Consider the following 21,642-nt stretch of genomic DNA (forward strand, 5'->3'; position numbering starts at 1 on the left):
CTCTTTTTGGGAGGGATAGGGAGCTTTACTGCCTTATTCCAGCTTTTAAAAAACAGTTCATAAAATAAAATAAAATGAAATATTTTTGGGCACTTGAGCCCAGGGAAGGATAACCTTTGCGCACGCGTAGTTGCGGTTGCTCCTGGTAGCACACGGGCACGCGTTTGGCGAGAGTCCTGAACGACGGTAAAGTTTTCAAAAAAGATCAAAGAGCTCACGTCATGACTTTCAAATTAAAATCACATTTCTGTTTGAACGTGTATTTGTGTTTTTCACAATGAGCTTTATTCTGACAGTCCCAGGCGGATGTTATACCTGTGACGGTTGTTAACGTGACAGCAATGCGAGACGCAGCAACGCAGAAACAGCGTCGCGGTCTTTCGGAGGCAGGGACCGATGAGGCCGGCGGGTAACGTTAACAACGGACAGCGGTTTGACGGGAATTTTTTTCCCCTTGTTTGCTTATAAAAACCAGTCAAATCGCATTATGGGGGGATAATGACGGAGGGAAAACATGGAGAATCTTCCAAGGCAGCGCTGGAACAGCAGCCGCGGACAACGCAGCTCTCTTGACGTCTTGAATCCGACAATATAACCATAGCTAAAGAAAACACATCAAGCCACTCTTTCTCCATCTCCACCATTTTGGTTGTCAGTGATGGAGCACATCCGGACGCCCAAGGTAGGAACATGAAACATTTTCACCACTCGACCCTTTCCGTCTTTATTTCGCGGTTGTGTTCGGTTCTTCTTCGCGTTTCTTTCTCCACGGTCATTTTGATCTCTGCAACATAAACCGACTCTGGTATTTGGAAACAGAAGACGTCATTTGATGTCTCTGACATCAGACATCTCGCGTGCTGTACACTTGTGCATGCAGGTCAACGTCTCCATAGCTTATAATGGTGCCCATCTGGGTTACCAGTAAGCAGCACACCAGTCTGTCCGATAATGGACTCAGGTGGCAAATCCCTCACATGCAGCCAGAAACGCAGCGCGTGTCGCCTCTGGGAAGCTCGTGCGCATCCTCTGCCATACACATCCATTTATGTTTTCACTACTGATGCAGTCTGGACTAATCTGTCCTACCATGACGCAGCATTGTGCTGGTAACCTCCATTTTCCTCCAGACTTCATCACCATGATCAAATTCTTTATGAAGTATCAGGGCTTAGAAAGCCATCTTAAATCTGTCAGACATGCCATTAACTAGCTCATATCCCTGGTAAATAACCTCTGAGTGTGTTTCCTGTTATGTGGTGACATTATGTGTGAGGATGTGTGTGTGTGTGCTCTTCTCAGGTAGAAAATGTGGGTCTCCTGGACTGGTCATCAGGCCAGAGAAAAGCCAGCATTGGGACTCTCTACCTTTCTGCCACGCACACTATCTTTGTGGAGAACAACCCTGAGACACGTAAGGAGACTTGGGTAAGCTATGAGCACTTCATTAATGTTTCTGTACAAGTTAAAGACTCCCATTTGATTGATTCTCACTCTATTTTATGGTGACTAAAGAAGGTAAACAGTGTTAGCGATGAAAGCAAAATACAAGCATACTGAGGATTTTATTGAAGCCAGTGCATTATCAAACTCAGCTAGAGCTAGTCATTTTCATGTGTACGTGTGTATGTGTGTGAGCTGTCACGTGGTTAAAGTGTACACAGAAACAACATCCACCACTGAAACCATTAGAATGAGGATGCACATGTAGTTTTTTTTCCTGTTGATCCAATCATGAAGAGGTTTAAACCACTTCTCTCCATCGGATTGAAATTCTTTCTGATCAAAGCCGATTGAATAAGCAGAGGTACTTTCATCGGAGCCCTGCAGTGGGACTTGGACCCTGTGGGGCAAGAGGTCCTGAATTTGCTAGTTGATGGCGAGTGCAACTGAGGTTCATAGCAAAATTATGGCTGGAGAAAATTAAACTGAAGAAAGGAAAAGTCAGATAGATTTATTCCTTCTGCTTTTGTTTAAATTTAATGTGATATTTGTTTAATAGATTTGCTTGATTAATAATTGCATATATTTAGTCTTCTTGTAGTTTTTGCTCTCAGTTTACATTCATTCTCTATACCGCTTAGTCCAATTAAGGGTAGCTGGGATGTTGGCGCTTAGCCCAGCAATAATCAGGCTGGACGCAGGGTACACCCTGGACAGGTCACCAGTCCCTCACTGGGCCAACACAGAGGGACAAACAACCACTCACTTCATTCCTATGGTGAATTTAGAGTGATTAGTTCATCTAACCTGAAGCCAGAGTACCCGGAGAGAACCCGGACATACACAGGGAGAACATGTAAACTCCACACCAAAAGGCCACTGTTTGAATCTCCCCAGCTGAGTCTCAAACCAGCGACTTTCTTGCTATGAGTGCTAACTGTTATCCCACCTTGCCACCCATGTTTACATTCATCCATTTGCCTAACAGCTTAATCTGATGAAGGGTCGCAGGGAAGCTGGAGCCTATTCCAGCAGTGTTTGGGTGAAAGGCAGGGTACACCCTGGACAGCTCGCCTGTCCATCATAGCCGTGTTTATTAGTGGTGGGAAAATTGAATTGAAAAATCGAAAATCTGGATTTTTTTTGTTGGACAATTTTAAAATCGTTAAAATCATTTCTATTGTTTTTATTGATCTTTTTACTTGTCTTCTTGGGCATTATAGCAGCAGAATGATGGTCTGGCTACTGTGATGTTTTTTCCTCATTTAAATCAAGAAAAATGACGTACAAAAAAAAAAAGTTTTATACATTTGTTTTTAATCTACAAAAACAAGCAATATCGAAGAATCATGAGAATCACAATTTAAATCGAATTGGCACCCAAAAAATTGTAATCAAATCTGGACAAAAGCATATCGTCACAACCCTACTGTTTATATGAACATTTTTATTCAAAGCAGAGACTTTTTGTAAAACATTTGATTTATTCTTGCTATATATGCCATTTACAAAAAGTTAGGAATATTCGGCTTGTTGAATGATGTCAGAATCCGTCTAAAATACATAATAACCTTTACAGATTAACTTAACTTTCTCCAAAGTTTTGAATGCAAGTGTTTAATATTTACAAACTAACTGCACAACATGATGTTCTTTAACAAGGTGATTAACCTAAAAAAAAAAAAAAAAAAACCAAACAAACAAAAAGCATAATTAGTGTCTAAACCAGCGTTTCTCAGTTGCGGTCCTCAGGACCCCTGGCCCTGCATGTTTTATAGACAACCCTACTTTAACACACCTGGATGAAATAAAGGGCTTGTTATCAGGCTGCAAAGAACTTGATGAGGAAGTTCAATAGCCTGACTCAGGTGCTTTGGAGGAGGAACGTGTCAGAAACATGCAGGGCAGGAGGCCTGAGGACTGGAATTGAGAAACACTGGGTTAAACCATGCATCAATTTCTAAATATTCTGGTTCAGTTACAGCTTGTAGCAAAACTTTTCTCTTCATCATAATGATCTCATTTAGGCATCATCACACCAACACGACACGTTTTATGTTGTGGCATACTCACTGCTCTTGTTTGTTTTTGTTTTGATGGTCTGAAATGAAGAAACTACCACAACGTTACTCTGCGGTGGGAGTCGGGGTCCCAACAACATTCTTTCAAAGTGTTTTACTCCAATTCAGCCTTGGTCCTTAATTTCCGCCGTTCCAACAGTGTGTGTAGTAAGCTGCTCTACTGAGAACGGATTGTTTCTGTGTGTGAACCTTTAGATCAGGGATGCCCAAAGTTGGTCCTCGCAGTTTTGCACAATGTTCTACACAATGACCGATTAGTTTGAGTCAGGTGGTGCTGGAACAGGGATACATGGAAAACCTGCAGGATTGTCACCAACGAGAACTGGAGCTGGGCATGCCTGCTGTTCATGAGCGATGCCTATCCACGCACAGTCCACACCCCTCTCGGGGAGAGGATTTCACTGTTGCCCACTCAAGGCAGTGCCGTGCACCATGTATTTTTGTTTTCTCCAGATGGATATAGAATTTTATGTTGACTTGTTGATCTTTGACTGCACCCGATTGAGATTTGCCATCAACTTAAGCTATCTGGTGGGTGGAAAGTTTTTCAGGAAGTGGCTTCATGATCATTTCCAGGTCAACATAGAGGTCTCTTAGCAACATAGCAGTGATAATGATCTTTTCGTCATGATGAAAATGTGATAAATAAATGCTGTTGTCATGAATCACACATGGATGACTGAGTTTAACACACTCAATGTGGCTGAATTGTAAATGTCCCGGAAAGAAGAGATGACCCTCGAGGGGCATCAGCTACCTAGCAGAGTTTTAAAGAATATTTTCTTTCATGTAAAAAGTAAAATGAAACAAAATTAATCAAGTTGTGTTTCCATCTCCAATTCTTTATACTTCTGCTGAACTCGTGATTCAGCAGAATTCATTGTTTTCAGGCTCTTTTGAGGAAGTTTTTGCTTTTTTCAAAAGAAACCTGTGGTTAATATTGAAACATCAGAATATTCTGTAATAGACTACTTGACGGATCACATGATTCACTGCAGATTCACAGATTATGTTCAAATGTGTAAGTAAAAGCTAAACAGGTGAAAAGAAGGAGCATGAAAATCGATTACATGCAGAGATAGATAAAAAGCTGAACTGACTCAGGAACAAATGAGTGTTTAAATCTGTTTAACATGCATGACTCATGACCATGACGTCCCCGAGCCTCCTGCTGACCACCCAACACACACCAGTTTACCGTAGATATCTGTTTGCTTCAGACTTGCCTCACTTCCAAATTTTAGAGACAAATAAGAAAAAAACTTGCTTTCGGAAGCTGGTTGTGAAGTGGAGGATGTGAAACCCTCAGGGTGCAATTATAGCCACTTTCTCCTTCTTCATCCTGGAAGCGATTGGGTGCAGATGTCAGCTCTCATTTATACTCTGATGCTACGTTTTCTCTCATTTATTCACCTCATCACATGTTGTCTCCTCCACTTCCATCTGATGTTAGATTGATCCGAGGTAAAGAAGGTGAGGAGAGAATTTGTGAAGGACAAACCGAAAGAAGAGAAGAGAAGTCTGCTTCCAGAAACAGGAAGGAAAGCTGCTGCACACCTCCTGTTTAATCTTTTACAGGAAGTGGAGGAAGAGGTCCGCCTCCCACCGTTAGATTAACTGGATGATGAAAGCATCCAGAGGTGTCGGTTTTCCCCTAGCTGGCATCAGCTGTGCGGACTGGATCAGCACGGATAAAGAAAACAGATTCTATAGACTTCCATCATCAGCGTTCCTTCAAAAACAACTCATACTCGTCTGATTGGTGGAATAATGCCTCTTTTAATTGATTAACATCATCAATGAGGATGTCACCATTTTAGATTTTGTTGGTATGATTATTGTCAAAGGAACAAAAACAATTTTACAGTTAGCACAAGTATTGTGCTTAAATTATATTCCCAACACTCTTAATGTGTAAAATCACAAGAACATGCCTTAAATCTATCTTTTCATGCCAACATAACAATATAATATTTTTTAAAAAAGTAAAGGAATCAAGAACTCTCATTCGATCTACATCCTCTCAGCTATATAAAATCAATTCTACTTAATAAAACATATTTTTTTCTCAGAGAAAGCAGATTGGCAAAGGAAAGGAGATGTGTACTTGGACTTTAAAGGCTTCTTACTGAAAATGACATGATAAAAATGGTTTTGAACCTTTCTTTAGAAAGCCAGGACAAGCATCTACAGTTGCTAGCTTTGATTTCCACGTGTCCTTTAGAAGAATAGCTGCTGTTTGACACATGAATAATAATTCAAAGGGAGAAATAAAAAGAATAAAGACCACATTTCAGGAATTAAACACACTTTCTACTACAGACCACTGCACACTGACCAATTAAAAAAAAAAATATATATATCAACCTCACACCATGTCAGTTCAGGGAAGGCTGCTGAACATGTCACATTGCTCTAAGTCCAACTAGATTCATATATGATTATAAAACTTCAGGGTCATGCTAGTTAAATATTAACATAATTTAATCCAGTTACTAAACATTAACCTTTGTGCTGCACAGCTGCTCGTTTCCTGCAGGAGGTGAAACATATTGGATGCATTTCCTTTTTTATGTCATGCTAACCAGGCTGGTGTTCTCCACAATGAGGCTTCGCTCATTTTTTTATAGAAGTAAAGAAATCCTACTGTGAGGATTTAATCCAACAGCTTGGAATGAATATCTCATTCATTGTCGTACTTTCCCAAGAAAACACTGAAGGAAAACAACAACACAAGCGGTAACCGCGGGTGTTGTTCAACTTTGTTCTGGGTGTGAGTTGCTCTGATCTGCTGATTTGATTCAGACGTGATCTTCTAGTGAAAATGATGATATTGAGGGAATTTTACCTTCAATCAATCCTTATATTCTAATCCTGTGATTACTGTTGAAATGAAGTAAACATGACTTCCCTATTCACCAAACATCTGTTACAGTAAAACATCTGTGTGTGTTACAGCTGTTGCACAGTATGGTGAGCAGTGTGGAGAGGACTCCCAACCCACCCTCAGGAAGTCAGCTGATCCTGTGTTGTAAGGACTTCCGGGCCTTTCAGATCCTTTTCCCACAAGAGAGAGACTGTTTGGATGTCCACGCCTCCTTGGTCCGCCTCTCACGACCAGGTGTGTGTCTGTGTCAAGTGGTACGTCTTTGTGTGAATACTTCATATAAAATACTAATTCACAGTTTGCTTGAATTCTCAGAGAAGTACAGCGAGCTGTACTGTCTGTTCTTCAACCTCAACATGAACAAAGAGGAGCGAGAAGAGTCGTGGAACTTCATCGATCTCATGGCCGACTACAAGAGGATGGGAGTTCCTAATAACCTGTGGATCACTACAGCTGCCAACAGTGAATACAGGGTCAGTCAGCTTCTATATGAAGTAAAAGAAATAGTTTTATGAACTTAAAAAAAACATCAGACCAGGTCAAATTGGTCCAATCAGATGCCCCAGTTGAGCTCTTACTGGGCTGATCATGACTGTCCAGATATGTTGCAGTAGGTCGAAACAAGGAGAAGACGAGGTTACTCTTCACCACAATCCTCTCCAGTATTTTCTTGTGCAGTTTTATATCAGGGCAGTAAAAATGTTTTAACTCCGATCAAATCTTTTATTTCTTATCAGCATTTCTGCTGCGATGTGCTTCATGCAAACCTGCAGCCAAGTTTTATATTTATATATATGCTGAATATGTTTCATACAAACAGATTTTTGTGCAGTAACTTCAGACTTTACACTTGTGATTCCTTAAAAAATGTTAACTTTTGTTCTTTGTTTACAAAACATATAAGAGATAGCAGTAAGCTTAAAAAAAGTTGCACTTGTACCTGATATGTAACAACTGCAGACATGACCACATGCAGCAAAAGGAGAGCGCAGACCTTTTCAGCCAGTAAAACTCTGATGTTTCATTGCACAAGTTGGTAGGTAGATGGATGTTTCTGAGTGCTGAGATGTGCTGCTTAGTGAACAACACGGATAATCGTGCAGCCCTGTTACTAAAAACAGCTGCGGTCATACAGAGATATCCATCTACATATCCTGCAGATTTTTTTGCTTTCTGTTCCAACATTTTGCTAGTTTGTTGCTAAAATTATTGGCACCATTAATCAGTGAACAAAAACATCACCAACAGAATCTAACTCTGTGTTCCTGATGCTTCATTTGCTGCTGGGTGATTACACCTGTCTGTTTTTGGATATACAAGGTCTCCATTTACCCCACTTTGTACCCCAACAGGGTTCTCGCCCAAAAGTCTTGGTTCACAGGCTCAGAGGAGCCTGGGGGGCACACTTGCTCACCCACTTCTGTCTCAGTAGTAAAAGCCTGTCTGCTTTACCAACAGGAAGCTAAAGGTTGTCCACCCAGCTTTATAAATGGGTGTGTGCACAGAAAGCAACGTCACAACGTCAGCTCTCCAGACTCCTGTATGCCCCACTGGGCATCTCCAGGTTCTGTAACCTGTACCACATGCTCTGTGGTGTGTATGTCAATTCAATTCAGTTCAATTCAATTCAATTCAACAGGAAGTTGCAAATAAAGTATATGAACTAGTTTATGCAGATTTATAAAAACATGAAAGATTTTCAGGTACAATCAGAGAGGCTAAAAGTGTGTGTGTGTGTGTGTGTGTGTGTGTGTGTGTGTGTGTGTGTGTGTGTGTGTGTGTGTGTGTGCGCGCGCGCGCGCATGTGTGTGTGTGTGTGTGAGTATCAGGTCTTTCTTGTATGACTTCCAAGTAAATCCCTGAGGTGTAACCGTGTCATTTTCATTGCAACACCCAGTGTAGTGTGTCCAAAGTGCTTCAAGCACACTCCAGTTATAAACTTTGACTCAGATAATACTGAAAATACAAGAGACCTTTTTTAAAATTAATATTATATTAATATATTATACCTCACTTGCTCACCTGTCTCTGTTTTGTCATGTCAGTAATTTCAGATTATAATATTACTCTATCCACTAAAGTCTCTGTTCACCCTGCATGGTGGACGCTGGTTGAAATATCTTCACAGCTTTCAGCCTTTTAACAACATTGACTCATGAAGTTTACACCCTTTTCTAGCCATCATCATGTCTTCTGCTGGGGACTCGTATCAGCTATGTGCAGTTTTTCTTTAGAAAACCATAACAGCATGGATGGGTTTTTTTATTAATAGCTTTGACTGAAATAACCATCATAGTAGGCTTATGTAGTAACTATCAGTCCACGCAACTTTCCGTGGCTTCAAAGACTCCAAACAAAGAGTGTTTTTTCCTGCAGCTAAAACCTAAATCCCAGCTGATGAGTATCAAGTTATTTAAATATATTTATTTGTCACAGACAGGTCTTTTTCTCTGGTTTTGTCTCAGTCAAGATTATCTCCTCTGAGCTGCAGTGTGTTGAGTTGTGGTTAGCACGGTGTTATGTGGTACATGGTAAACCAGATGGTTTCTCTCTGGCTGTGTCTGTCAGGCAGAGATCTGCTGCGGATGTTCAGAAGCCTGCTTCCTGACAGGCTGACTGAGACGAGCTGCTGAATGACTCAGCTGGTTCTGTTCTGGTTCCGCTTTGCCTCCTCTGACTACAGCTATAACCAAACTCTGTCCGCTCTGCAGAGTCCTTGTCTACTGTTCAGAGCAAGCTGAAGACTCAGCTCTTCAAAGAGCACTTTCTCACTTAGTTTAGCTATATTTGTCGGGAAGGTTGGAGAACTTAGCAACAAACATTATGGTATGAATTCTTTGTATTTTAACATAGGTAATATTGTGGGGTGGGAAGGGAGAAAAACCAAAAAAAATAACAAAACAAAAAAAAAACCCACAAAAAAAAAGCGCCTGTAGTCCTTCATGTTAGGACCTGCATCCAACTGGACGGTCCACTAGCACCTTCCTACGATGTTCTCTACTGTTTGATTTCATGCTTGTGTTGTTCTCACTCATATGTAAGTCAATTTGGATAAAAGCTTCTGCTGAATGACTGTAAAATAGAATAGAATAGAACACATTGTTTGTAACACTGATTACATGCTTGTACAGCTGCACTGTGTATCTTTTTTTTTTTTTTATTGTAACAACTTTCACAGACGCATCAGAAGAAGGTTCAACAATTAACCACAACTTAACCAGAGCCGTGTGTTTCCAATCAGCAGGAACAGCTGGGAGGAATGGCTGACTGATAAATGATCACTTGTGACACATTCTCACTCCTTTTTTTTTTCTTTCAAGTGTTTTTCCTTATATAGTTGAGTGTTAACCCCTAAAAATATACCAAGCCAGCTTTTACTAGTTTTTCTTTCCTTTTTTTCTTTTAATTTAAAACTGCCTGCAGAAGCTTAACCTTTTCAATCCCAGTAAACAGCCTGACACTATTTTCCGAGCAGCCTTGGTTTTCAGATTATGAGGCTAAAATGATGTACAATGGATCTATCAATAGTTGTGGCACAATAAAGGCCAACCAAAATAACTAAACAGAGTTTAAACATAATCCTTTCCAACAAGTCCAACTCAGCTGGTTTTTGGCACCACCGAGCATCAAACATGTCCTCTTGGCTTTATTCCAGCCATTAGAGAACCATTATTTCTCTTCTTTTCAGACAGAAATAGAACTTTCTGCTGACTTGTTTATGTTTTTCTGCTCCTAATTGGATATTACCATCGACTTAAGCTATCTGATTGCTGTTAAGCTTGGCAGGAAGTGGCTTCATAACCATTTCTAGGTCAGAATAGAGATTTCTTAGCAACACTGTAGTGATAGTGATCTTTTTTTAATGATTAAAATGTGACAAATAATGGTTTCATAAAAACTCAACATGGATTTACCTAACAGCCTTTGAACAAACACTACAGTTTGCAGCCTGATTGCAGACCTCCTGGATGGGATTTAAACATCCATAGATCAGGTAACGTGTAAAATATCATCACAGTTTACCCCACAGAGTTACACTTTACCGTTCCTGAGGAACTGCTGACGAAAAATGTAATAGCGCTAAGGGGCGCCCGTGATCTAGTGTAGTTTTTGAAGTGTTAACCTGGACTGAAGCATATGTTTTCAGTCTAAATGGACCCAGAGAAACTTCAGTGGCTCCACAGATGTGCAGTATTTAGTCTTGATTCTTACCTCATAAACGGGCTGTGCAGGTCAGACAATCAGTGTTTTCAGTCTTCAGCATCACTGTGGTCTCCTCACACATCATTAAAATATTAGTTGATAATATAAAACGTGGTGCTCACCTGAAAGCCGTGCCATATGTTTGTGTCTCTGCAGGTGTGTGACACGTATCCCTCGGAGCTGTTTGTTCCCAAATCGGCCACGCCCGCCACGATTGTGGGCAGCTCGAGGTTCCGGAGCAGAGGACGATTTCCTGCTCTGTCCTACTTCCACCAGGACACACTGGTTAGTGTCAGATACACACACAGTCGTACAAGACGATGATGAAGATGATGATGAGTGTGTTTTGTTGCCCTTTAGGCGGCCGTGTGTAGGTGCAGTCAGCCGCTGTCGGGCTTCAGCGGTCGCTGTCAGGAGGACGAGATGATGCTGCAGGCTGTGATGAAGTCCAATCCCGGCAGTGAATTCATCTACGTTGTGGACACCAGGCCCAAGGTAACACGTCAACACACATGCAGTGGAGGTACGGCCACGCTGAAGGACATCAGTACCTGATCTACGTGTGTGTGTGTCCAGCTGAACGCCATGGCAAACCGAGCCGCAGGGAAAGGCTACGAGAACGAGAACCACTACACCAACATCAAGCTGCAGTTCATCGGCATCGAAAACATCCATGTGATGCGGAGCAGCCAGCAGAAGATCATTGATGGTTGGTACAGGAAATGTGTGTGTGTGTGTTTGCGTGTGTTCGTATTGGTGTGTAACCTACCGTTCACCTCCACGCAGTGGGAGAGATGCGCTCTGCGTCCGTGACTGACTTCCTGTGGGGGCTGGAGGACTCTGGTTGGCTCAAACACATTAAAGCCATTCTGGACGCCGGAGTCTTCATCGCCAGGGTGTGTATCCATTCAGATTGACATGAAAACACACACACGGCCGCCACACGTGAACTGACACTGCTTCAGTGTGAGGATGATGAAGCAGAACTCAACCCCAAGCAGAAGGTGGCGATAAAGATGAAGAAAGGGTCAATTTTAACTCCTTTGAATTTTCAACTTCATGTAACTCTTAAATTGAACCCTTTTGTCCTCTCATCCTTCATGACTAGGACCATTTTTGTCAAATTTGGAAAATTGAGATGTCTGTGATACAAAATGAAGGGATTGTTATCATTTACACATAGAATTGACAAAGAGGGTCATTTTGACCCCGTAGAAAACAATGTAAAACACTGCGATCGGCTGTGGCACCACAGGGTCAGCGTTACCGCGTGGTGGTGATGATAAATGACTCATGACAAGCAGAGCTCTGATTTAGCCTGCTGATTTTTACCAGGAAGATAAATTATAGAGCGATTTCATTAAAGTCTTTCTGTAACTCGGTTGGGTTATCAACCCCCCTGAAACCTGACGCCAGCAGCGATCTATATTTGCTCAGATAATCCTTTTTTCACTAAAGATGATGAAACGGTTTTAAAATATTCCCAGATTTCAGGTGGTGGGAAGGGACCGCCGTGCTAACTTTATCAGAGCCAACAGTAGATAAACTGACCGCTCAGCTCAGTGTAAAACTTTTTGTGTTGTTTGACTTTTTTTGTGGAAACTTCACAACAAGATGAACTGAAGCTAAAAATTTATGTTCAGATTACTGAAGTGCAAGTCGACGGCTTCCACATTCTTTCACACAAACTGTTGTGTCCCACAAACTGACTCCTAAACTCCCGACTCTGCTGTCTGTGTGTGTTTCCAGGCTGTGGCAGATGAAGGTGTGAGTGTTGTGGTCCACTGCTCGGACGGCTGGGACAGAACCGCCCAGGCCTGCTCTGTGGCCAGTATACTGCTGGACCCGTTCTACAGGACCATCAGGGGACTCATGGTAACACACACATACACACACACACACAGGATGTATCACCTGTTCCCTGAAAACTGTTTAAATCCTGATATCTTTACATCCTCTTCCTCTCATAAGTGCATTGACAGCGATGCTGTATGATCCGGTTTAAATGAGTCCTGGTCTGGTTTCATGGGTATTATGGTATTTCATTGCCAGTTTAATTGGCAATCCTTGTGGCCAGCCCAGTTCTGATTGGTAGCTTGTCAAGTTTATTCACTTGGAAACTAAAATATCCTTTAATTTTTTTTTTATCAGTATCAATGTAAATAATAATGATTTTTTTTTTTTTATGATTCTCTTTTTTAATCTATATTGTTGAAATTGTTTTATTTAAACAGTTTCCTCGTAGTGTCCCTACATGCTGTTTTACTTTGCTCTGTAAAGAGCTTTGGATGGCTAATGCCTTTGATAAAGTGCATAAAAGTGAACCAATGAAGTTGAGTTAATTAATCTCAGAAAGTGATAACAAATGTTCCAGATGTGTTTGTTAATTACAGCCATGATTATTCCTGTGGGTAACCACTAGATGACATACAGGTGAACATGGGACTGAGGTAGAGGTCTGCTGGCCAGCCTCTGTTAGCGATTTCAGTCAGTAGCTACAAAAACTTAATGATTGTTTGATCATTGGTCTTTCTGTGTTTTACACATAAACTCACAGATGGCTATAAATTCTGTATAAACCGTCCTGCCAGATTGAGGACTTTTTGTATTTATAATACCAATAAGCTCCTTGTCAAACGTTGTATTTTATGTCATATCTTACCTTCTTCAAGCAGAGTTCTGTTTGTGACATTGGAAATAACTCTAAGCTGTTTTCCAATGGTTTTCCAGATGTCACTGTATTTCACAACTTACCAAAGTTAACAACATTTCTGCTGGTAATTTAGTAAATTCTGCCTATTGGCCATCCCACTGAAAACTTCCTGGATATGCGATTTAAAAACTGGGGTTCTTCGTTCCCTTGCAAGTGAATCCTGGTGTGTTTTGCTTGCAGTGTGAAAGCCAACCATACCAGGATAGTGTAAGAGCGGACGTAATGTAGGATGCATTGTGGATATCTGGCTGCCTCTCCTGCTCAAACTGGACAGATTCTGGTAAAAACCAGATCCGGTTCAAACACTGTTTTAGATCCCAGCCAATCAATGAGCTGGATTTTCTTCATCTTTCTTCTTGGTAAATGGTCATTTCATCTCCTCCCAGGGAGCAGCTGTTGCAACTGCATGATGTTTTCAGGTGGTGTGGTCTGACCGAGTAAAGTACAGCGAGAAAACAAACCAAAGGAAGATGTGAAAATGCTCAGTCCTCTTTTTGACACCTAATCTCCTGGACTATCCCACTGGGAATAAGCCCTAAATCACTTCTTTCTTCTCACTTTCTGCTTTTCTTGCTGTGCTTTACTTTTGTTCCTCCTCTATTCCAGGTGCTCATAGCGAGAGACTGGATTTCCTTTGGACACAAGTTCTCCCACAGGTCAGTAACAAAACATTCCCCCACACAGCAGGAGGATAAACATTTTCATATTTCAGTTTCAAGACGTTTATGGTGCTTGGATGTTTGATGTGGGGAAATGGAATAAAAGAAAAACAGTTGTGTTTTGTTGTGACTTCTTTGTGGAAACTAACAGAGAAAATGTTACAGATTGTGACTGACAGGACGACAAGTACCAGGAGGACATATTGGATCGGGAAAAAAATCCCTTTAATCTAATTCAAGTCCAAGTTGGTTATTGTTATAAAAAAAGATTCAACATAAGTCTGAAGAAGGGAAACATTTACAGCCAAATAATCCATTTCAGAATGTAAATATTTAATTACTCTTCATTTGTAATATTTTTCTCATTTTATAGTTATGTTAAATTGTTTAAAAACAAACAAAAAAATTTTATATAGGGGTAATGATTGAAAACGATTGAAAAGCAGTCCTTATTGGGACCAGATGTCCCATAGCAGGACATGCTGAATAAAAATTATGATTTAGTTTTACTCTGTTTGCTTTCAACGTACCTCCACATGTTCTTAAACAGCTGGAAAACCAAGAACTTTGAGATGTGGGTGTTATATTTGTGCACCATTCCAGGCTACAATCATAACCTTAGACTCAGTAAATGCTTATTTCAGACCAGTTGCAAATGCAATTTGTCTCTGAAGCCATACTGCACTGCAGTACCTTATGATACTGCAACAGAAACACTCCTGTTACACCAGCAAGGGTCCAGTAAAAAGAGTCCAACTAAACAGCAAAATAACCAGTGTGTCATAACAAGTTTCCATAAAATTTGGAGATTCTACTGAGAGTGATGCTGGGAAAATTGTGTAGTAGCCAAATGAAAAAGTTAGATGCACTAAAGTAACCCGTGCAGAAAGTTAGTCTGAAGCACCGCCTTTCATGTGTTGGTTTCTCCTCCTTCACAGGTATGCTCACCTCAACGGAGATCCCAAAGAGGTGTCGCCGGTCATCGATCAGTTCCTGGAGTGCGTGTGGCAGCTTTCGGAGCAGTTTCCATGTGCCTTCGAGTTCAACGAGAATTTCCTCATTGCCGTGCACACACACGTGTACTCCTGCCAGTACGGGACCTTCCTGGGAAACTGCGAGAAGGAACGCCGAGACATGAGGTACACAAGGGGAAGTCACATTAAAGATGCTTCAGGATCTTCATAAAGATAAATAAAACCGGTTTTTATCCCCACTGTGTTTCTCACCGTCGTCTGAACCTCACTTATGACTAAATCCCAAGACGTCAGAACAACAAGCCTCTTTTTTGTTCATATATGTTGTGAAATTTTTATAGTACAACAGCTGATAGACAAAAACCATCATTCCTCTGTTTTATTTAAAGTGGAACTATTATGTGCATTTCAGGCTAATTTATTTTTATTTCTGAGACCAGAAGGGCTGGGATTGATCGAGTTATTGTCACAAATCGCTTTATTTACTTCAGACCGACCCTCTCCGTAGGCTGTCAGATCAGCCTGTGGGCAAAACGAGTGGATTGAGACTCTTCCGCATTAAGCCCCGCCTCTCGCCACCGCGCTACATCGGGAGCGCGCACCGCACCTGCTTTCGCCGTCATTGTAACATCTCATAAACAGAGGGATTAGGCTAATATGAACTCAATAAAAAAAAAGAAAATACAATGTCAACAACAATAGCATACAGCCCTACATGTTGGAACCTGAATCAGACCCTGAAAACAAAGTGGAAAACAGCAACGAATGCAGCAGGATGTCTCTCTTTGGTAAACTCACCAGCCATCGTTGGAAATAACTTTATCCGACGTTTTCCACCCGCCTGATGTATTTGTACATGCCCTTGTTAACCAGTAGAAGGTAACCAATCACCAAACCTTATCACCCGGGACGTCACAAGGATTTCCAAGTAGAAAAAACTCTCTAAAACGATGCGTTTTTCGTCGCCATGGAAACCGAACAGAGAGAGTCCTGGAATTCAAACTCAAACTCAAACATGCGTTCAGGTGATAAAAAAGAGCACCTATTTTCATACGTTGCATTTATTACATCATGCAAAGTTACTTTATTTTGTTTTAAAATGACATGTTTCTGCCACTGCTTTAACTGTTCAATAAATACGGTTTTGATCAGTTTGCTTCGTTACAATTTCATCCTTTTGGCATGAATGTTTAAAATCAGCATATCTTAATGCAGTATGAACAATTATGTTTTAATGGAGACACAAAATCATCTTACTGATGTGATTGTATGCACCAAAGCATTCATTCAAGGCTGAGGTAAATATCGAGATATATATTGTATATCGTGACATGGCATAAAAATATTGGGATATTACTAAAAGGTCATATCGCCCAGCCCTAAGTAGATGCTTTACGGAAACACTGATTACACATTTCTTTCTTAACCCTCAGAAAGAGAAACCCCCTCCATTTCTCAGGGACAGTCTGGGTTTTTTTTTTGGTTTTTTTAAGATTTCCTCGTCCACTTAATTTTAAATTCAAAGGAGGAGATGTGATGTTAAACCCAATGCCTCACCAGTTCACAGGAAGCTTCGACACCACTGACATAGACTAAGATGATTATATGCCATGTGAAATGTCTACTTCCTGCTGGAATAGAGACAAACTCAGTTTTAAAAAAAAAAAAAAAACTAGGATACAAAGAAGGAAACAAGCTGATTGAAGGCCGGTGGAAAATCCACTCAGCAGGACTCAGTTTGTAAAACTAAACAGCAGCATCGCAGAGATGTGGATCCTCAGCAGGTTATACACCTTCTGTGACCGGTGTTTGTGTGTGTGTTTGTGTGTGTGTGTGTGTGTGTGTGTGTGTGTGTGTGTGTGTGTGTGTGTGTGTGTGTGTGTGTGTGTGTGCATGTGTGTATGGCTGTAGGTTTCGTGAACGCAGTCAGTCGGTGTGGCCTCAGCTGTGGAAGGACCGAGCCCAGTACACCAACCCGCTGCACAACGCCGAGCTGAGCCAGAGCCAGGGCATCCTCAGACCCAACACCTCTCCCTACTGCTTCAAGTGAGTCACTGACACACGCACACACACACACACAGAACTTGAGCTAAAATAAAGCAAAATTCATTTTCAGGGTGTTTTTTTTTTTTTTTTTTTAAATGCATCTGAAATGAAACCTGTGACTGAAAGGAAAATCTACATTTATATTTTTATTTCCAACAGAATGTGGAAGGGTCTCTACAACCACACCGCCAAGTCAGCGCTTCCTCGCCAGTCACCTGTCGACTACCTGTCTGCTGTGAGGGAGGAATCCCAGCAGCTGGAGGAGGAGCTGACCAACCACCAGGAGGTACCGCCCGGAGGACCCACCCACAAACCCCCGGGCTCCAGACAAGGCATACAGCACACAAGCACACTTCCTTTAACCCCCTCCACACAAGTCCTTTAACTCTCACATGCAGTGAAGCAGGGTTCCTGGTAGATAACAGATTTGTGGTTAACCTGTTTTAATGAGGTCAACTTGGAATAGAAACAGCCAGTCATGATGTTGTTTCTCCAGCAGGAAGCGCCATTACATTTACATTTTTTCTGATTTTTACCAGAAACTTTAATCCAGTCTGACTTTGTTCTGTTTACAGAACAAGTAGAACTGTGTGTGTGTGTGTGTGTGTGTGTGTGTTAACCCCTCTGGGCTCATTGGCTGTTTTTAACTTCACATTTCAGCTTTTGGCATAACTTCATGTGTGATTTTAAATTTACTTTTTCATTTTGACATTCTTTATTACACACCCCTCCCCCACCCCAAGAAAAAAAAAAACATTTTATACAAATAGAAATTGTTCATTAAAAAAAGCTGATATAGGAATTAGGTCAACAAAAAGATTATAAACAACCGTTTACATCAAATGCAGTAATCTGTCTGGTTTTTATACGTTTCTTTACAATCAGTTAAGACCAGAGGTCCTGTTGGTCCTCCTCTCCACCAGGAGGCAGGACTTGAACCTACTTTAGGTGAATTTTGGTCAAAATCACTTCCACAACTTTCCTTCTTCCTCAGCAACCAGCCGCATCATGTTGTTTTATCATTTTTGATGGATGTGGTGTATTTTCCACCAGTAGGGAAGAAGTTATGTTTTTGTTTTTATTGCTTGGTGGCATTTCTTTAGCCCTATTTTTCCTATTTTTCTTGCACCAAAAGGTAGCAGTAATGCACTGACAAAAGTATGTTGTAAATCATTTCTCATTATTTAGAACTCTGGTTTTAGTGGCTGTGGAAACGTAACAGAAACCAGAATTTACCAAACCAAACCATCATGTACTGGGTCAGAGTACCTGGGGGAAACAGCGTTATACGTGGCAGCTACCATATTTGTGGCACCAATTTTACCATACTGTCACTGAACGGACAAACACCTGTGTGTGAATCTGGCATTACAGAACTGCCGTGCTGGCATTGTTTGATGAGTACTAGAGCACCGTTTGGGATAAATAATTCCTTAAAAGGTTCCAAAAGTTACCTGTATCGCAGTCATCATCTCACCTGAAGCCGCTGGACAAAAACATGGTCACGTCCAGAAGAATTTTGGCCACTGATGGCCACTGTACATTTCACAGTCTTCTTTAGCACGGTACTTTTAAGGTGTGTGTGATGTCCTGTGTTGTGATGGGTCCTTCAGTTGTTGGCGTGTCGCGTGTCTCCTATGTCTCACATGTCTCGCATGTCTTATGTGTCTCTTTGTTTTTGCAGAGGATTGCAGCTCTGACAGGGAAACCAATCATGTGGGACAAAATCGAGGTTCCGAGGAAGAGGATTAGCCCCCTGCAGCAGGGACACAGCGGGCCGGACCCGCCCCCCACTGCAGACCAGATTACCAGCCCTGCACCTGAGAACGCTCACATACTCTGCTCTGAACCCACCAATCAGAAGGCTCGGACCCAGAACCACGCTCTCTCTATGCAGCTGGATCCCGAGGATACCTCTGCCTGCAGCGACCTGGAGTCGGGCGTAGCCGATCTCAGCAGCCGCTCCTCCAGCGGTGGGGATGACGGCTAGGACCCAGATCTGGAGTGAGACTGTCTTTGCTGCTGCCTGGCTGGAAAAAAGGGAATCCACAAGTATTTATTCAAACAGCTGCGAGTGGAAGCTGCTTAGTGACGGCAGCTGCAGCCATCCTTCGTGTTCTTGTAATGACTCTGACTTGTGAACGAGGGGAAAACCTCACTCACGTCTCTGTTTCAGACATTGTGACATTGATCCTTCTTTTAATTATTCGTTTCACTGGACCAGACCGGCTGCTTTTTATATATATTTAAATGCTGTTTTTAGGCTGTCTTTTTGAAATGCACTAAATCCCACAGCGAGATGGACGAATGTGACGGGGCTCGACAAAGAGGACCTGATCTGCAGGACGACGGGAGGTTGTTCAGGACAGGTTTCATCCAGTCTTCCAGGCAGAGACATGTTTTACTGTTGCTGCAGGTCAGGTCAGTGACGACTCGTTCGACAACATCAACCCAGGTAGATTTATCCTATTGGTCAGATATGTTCTGCAGACGTCGAATCACACATATTTTACATCACATGGAAATCTTTCCTGTGCCGTTTGATCCGTACTGGTGTGAGGCTGACACCAGTTTGGAGTCTCATTGTTCCATTTAAACATTCATTCACATAGAATCAGATGCACAAAATGCACTTATGTTTTGTCTTTAAGAAATATTATTTAAAGTATTTGTTACCAGTCCCATGTTTCCAGTTCCAACAGTTTCCTTTCCCAGTTCAGATTTTAGCATCAATGCAACGATTTTGGTCGTGTTTGCACCTACGACTCAGAGGAGCTGGTTTCACCTGTGAAGCTGCAGGACAGAAATGCGAGCGATCACTTCGTCACGGAGACCACGTTTCCATGACAACGTGAAGCAGCATGCTGATGAGGTCACTGCGTTTCCAACAAGAAGTAATTTCATGATTTGTGTGAAATAATATGGATGTAAATTAGAAGGTAAAATTATTTCTGACTCAGTCCTGAAGAGACACGAAGACTCAGTGAAGGAACACGTTCCACGCTAAATGCAAGCACGTCAGGATCGTTGACCATCTTGAACTGGTGTCTCTCAACCAAAAAAAACTCGTCTTTTACTGAAAAAAAACAAGAGCAGCTTAATATCTGGAGGAACCCGATGAAACTGGAAACAGTGGGACCGATTTTTAAGTCTGAGGAAGAAAATCAACACAAAGTAAATGTGAATTTTTACAACAAAGACTGGATTTAAGTTTGATCTTTTTTTTATACTTTGTTTTTATGTGTGTGCATTTTAATGTTTGTAAGGACCAGATTAGTTTCCTCGTTACAAAGTGCGTGAATCCTTGAGATGAGACTGTAACGGGAGTGCAGCAGCATCTGTATGGACAGAAAATCAACTCCACATCATTGTGTGTAGAAGATCATTTTCACTAAACCATGGAAACCAGTTTGTGCGTAACTTTGGGTTCTTGCAAATGTGTGTTGAAATGCACAAAAAATATCTACAAGTGATAAACGCACAAACAGTATTTTACACTCAAATTTTTTTTTTTTTTTATTTTAACCTGACAAATCTAATGTTTGGAAGTAAAAGCTTTTGTGGAGCACATAAAGACAACAAAACCTTTCCAGGAACAGGTGCAGCAAAAGTAACAAAGAAGTAGGTTTTCTCTCCATACACGTGTAGCATTTCTAACATTCCCACGCAGACGAGCGGCAGCAGGACATGCTTCTGCTGCATGTCTCCGTTTGCATTTAAAGTAACACACACTGGTTGTGTGTCCAGCTGCAGCTGATGATGGAAGCTTCCTGAATCGCCTCCACTAACCTGAGATATTCAGGTTTTTCACCTGGATTTGAACTTTCTGGTGTCGGTCAAAGTAACACACACTGCTGTTTCCTGTTGGGATGTAAACAAAAGTTCCCCACCGAGTCTGCTTAGCCTGCTCTTCCTCTAAGACTCTAATCTGATGAAGAAGAAGCCCTCAGACTTCCTCTTAACTTGTACTTTGTACACTGTAGCCTGTAGTGTGTTTGTACAGTAGCTGTGTGTGTGTGAGGGTGTGTATGTCATGTAAACATTGATGTAAATGATCAATAAATGCACTGTTAAAGGGAAGTGATGAAGAGAGCTCTTCTTGGTTGACAGTCACTGCTGATTTCTGGTGAAAACTCAGGGATCAGGTCAGGCTGCTCCGCCATGTTTCTTCAGCTCAGCTGAAGACGCGAACATGAACCCCAACAATCAGCAGCGACTTGCCGACTCGTACGCGCCGGTACGCGACCCAACACCCGCACGCGTTCTGCAGCCCTTTCATGCATTGTCTCCAATACAGTGGACACGCGTGGAAAGGATGTTTTCAGTAAGTGCATGCATGTGGATGATAGATTTATAAATGAACTACTTCAGGGGACATTACTGAGTCGTCTAATCCACCACCACACACTGGAAAATAAAGTATAAAATGTAGCATATATAGACACTGTAGTTACGGTGTTTGCCTCGGTGATAAACAAGAAAAAGGAAAATAAGTTGTTCGGAAGAAAAGACGTTTAAATATTACAGTATTTGATTATTTTATAGAACAGTTAAAACAGTTTATTTAATATTTAATATAAAAGGATCACTGCAAGTCTGTAGATGTAAATTGTTTTATGTGAAAAATTGTGGCTCT

The 21,642-nt window shown here is 41.5% G+C and overlaps 1 protein-coding gene across 1 annotated transcript; it reads left to right on the plus strand.

Moving 5' to 3' along the window:
• Nucleotides 1-397: 397 nt before the first annotated feature.
• On the plus strand, nucleotides 398-19,571 carry mtmr7b (myotubularin related protein 7b). Its single transcript, XM_079238401.1, has 14 exons — nucleotides 398-682; nucleotides 1,303-1,428; nucleotides 6,483-6,645; nucleotides 6,727-6,884; nucleotides 10,771-10,899; nucleotides 10,975-11,109; nucleotides 11,191-11,323; nucleotides 11,401-11,510; nucleotides 12,364-12,489; nucleotides 13,934-13,983; nucleotides 14,925-15,125; nucleotides 16,872-17,006; nucleotides 17,166-17,292; nucleotides 18,691-19,571. Exons 1-14 carry the CDS (start codon nucleotides 659-661, stop codon nucleotides 18,994-18,996), a joined length of 1,923 nt encoding a protein of 640 aa, XP_079094527.1. The 5' UTR covers nucleotides 398-658; the 3' UTR covers nucleotides 18,997-19,571.
• The last annotated feature ends 2,071 nt before the right edge of the window (nucleotides 19,572-21,642 follow it).

The sequence above is a fragment of the Telmatherina bonti genome, assembly GCF_933228915.1.
Source record: "Telmatherina bonti genome assembly, chromosome: 3".
Taxonomy (NCBI): domain Eukaryota; kingdom Metazoa; phylum Chordata; class Actinopteri; order Atheriniformes; family Telmatherinidae; genus Telmatherina; species Telmatherina bonti.

What these genes read in the sequence shown, in the direction of transcription:
- mtmr7b (XM_079238401.1), top strand. Translation starts at nt 659, where the DNA reads ATGGAGCACATCCGGACGCCCAAG. An exon ending in GGTCCGCCTCTCACGACCAG is followed by an intron (nt 6,646 to 6,726) that starts GTGTGTGTCTGT and finishes TTGAATTCTCAG; the next exon opens with AGAAGTACAGCGAGCTGTAC. An exon ending in GGACCATCAGGGGACTCATG is followed by an intron (nt 12,490 to 13,933) that starts GTAACACACACA and finishes CCTCTATTCCAG; the next exon opens with GTGCTCATAGCGAGAGACTG.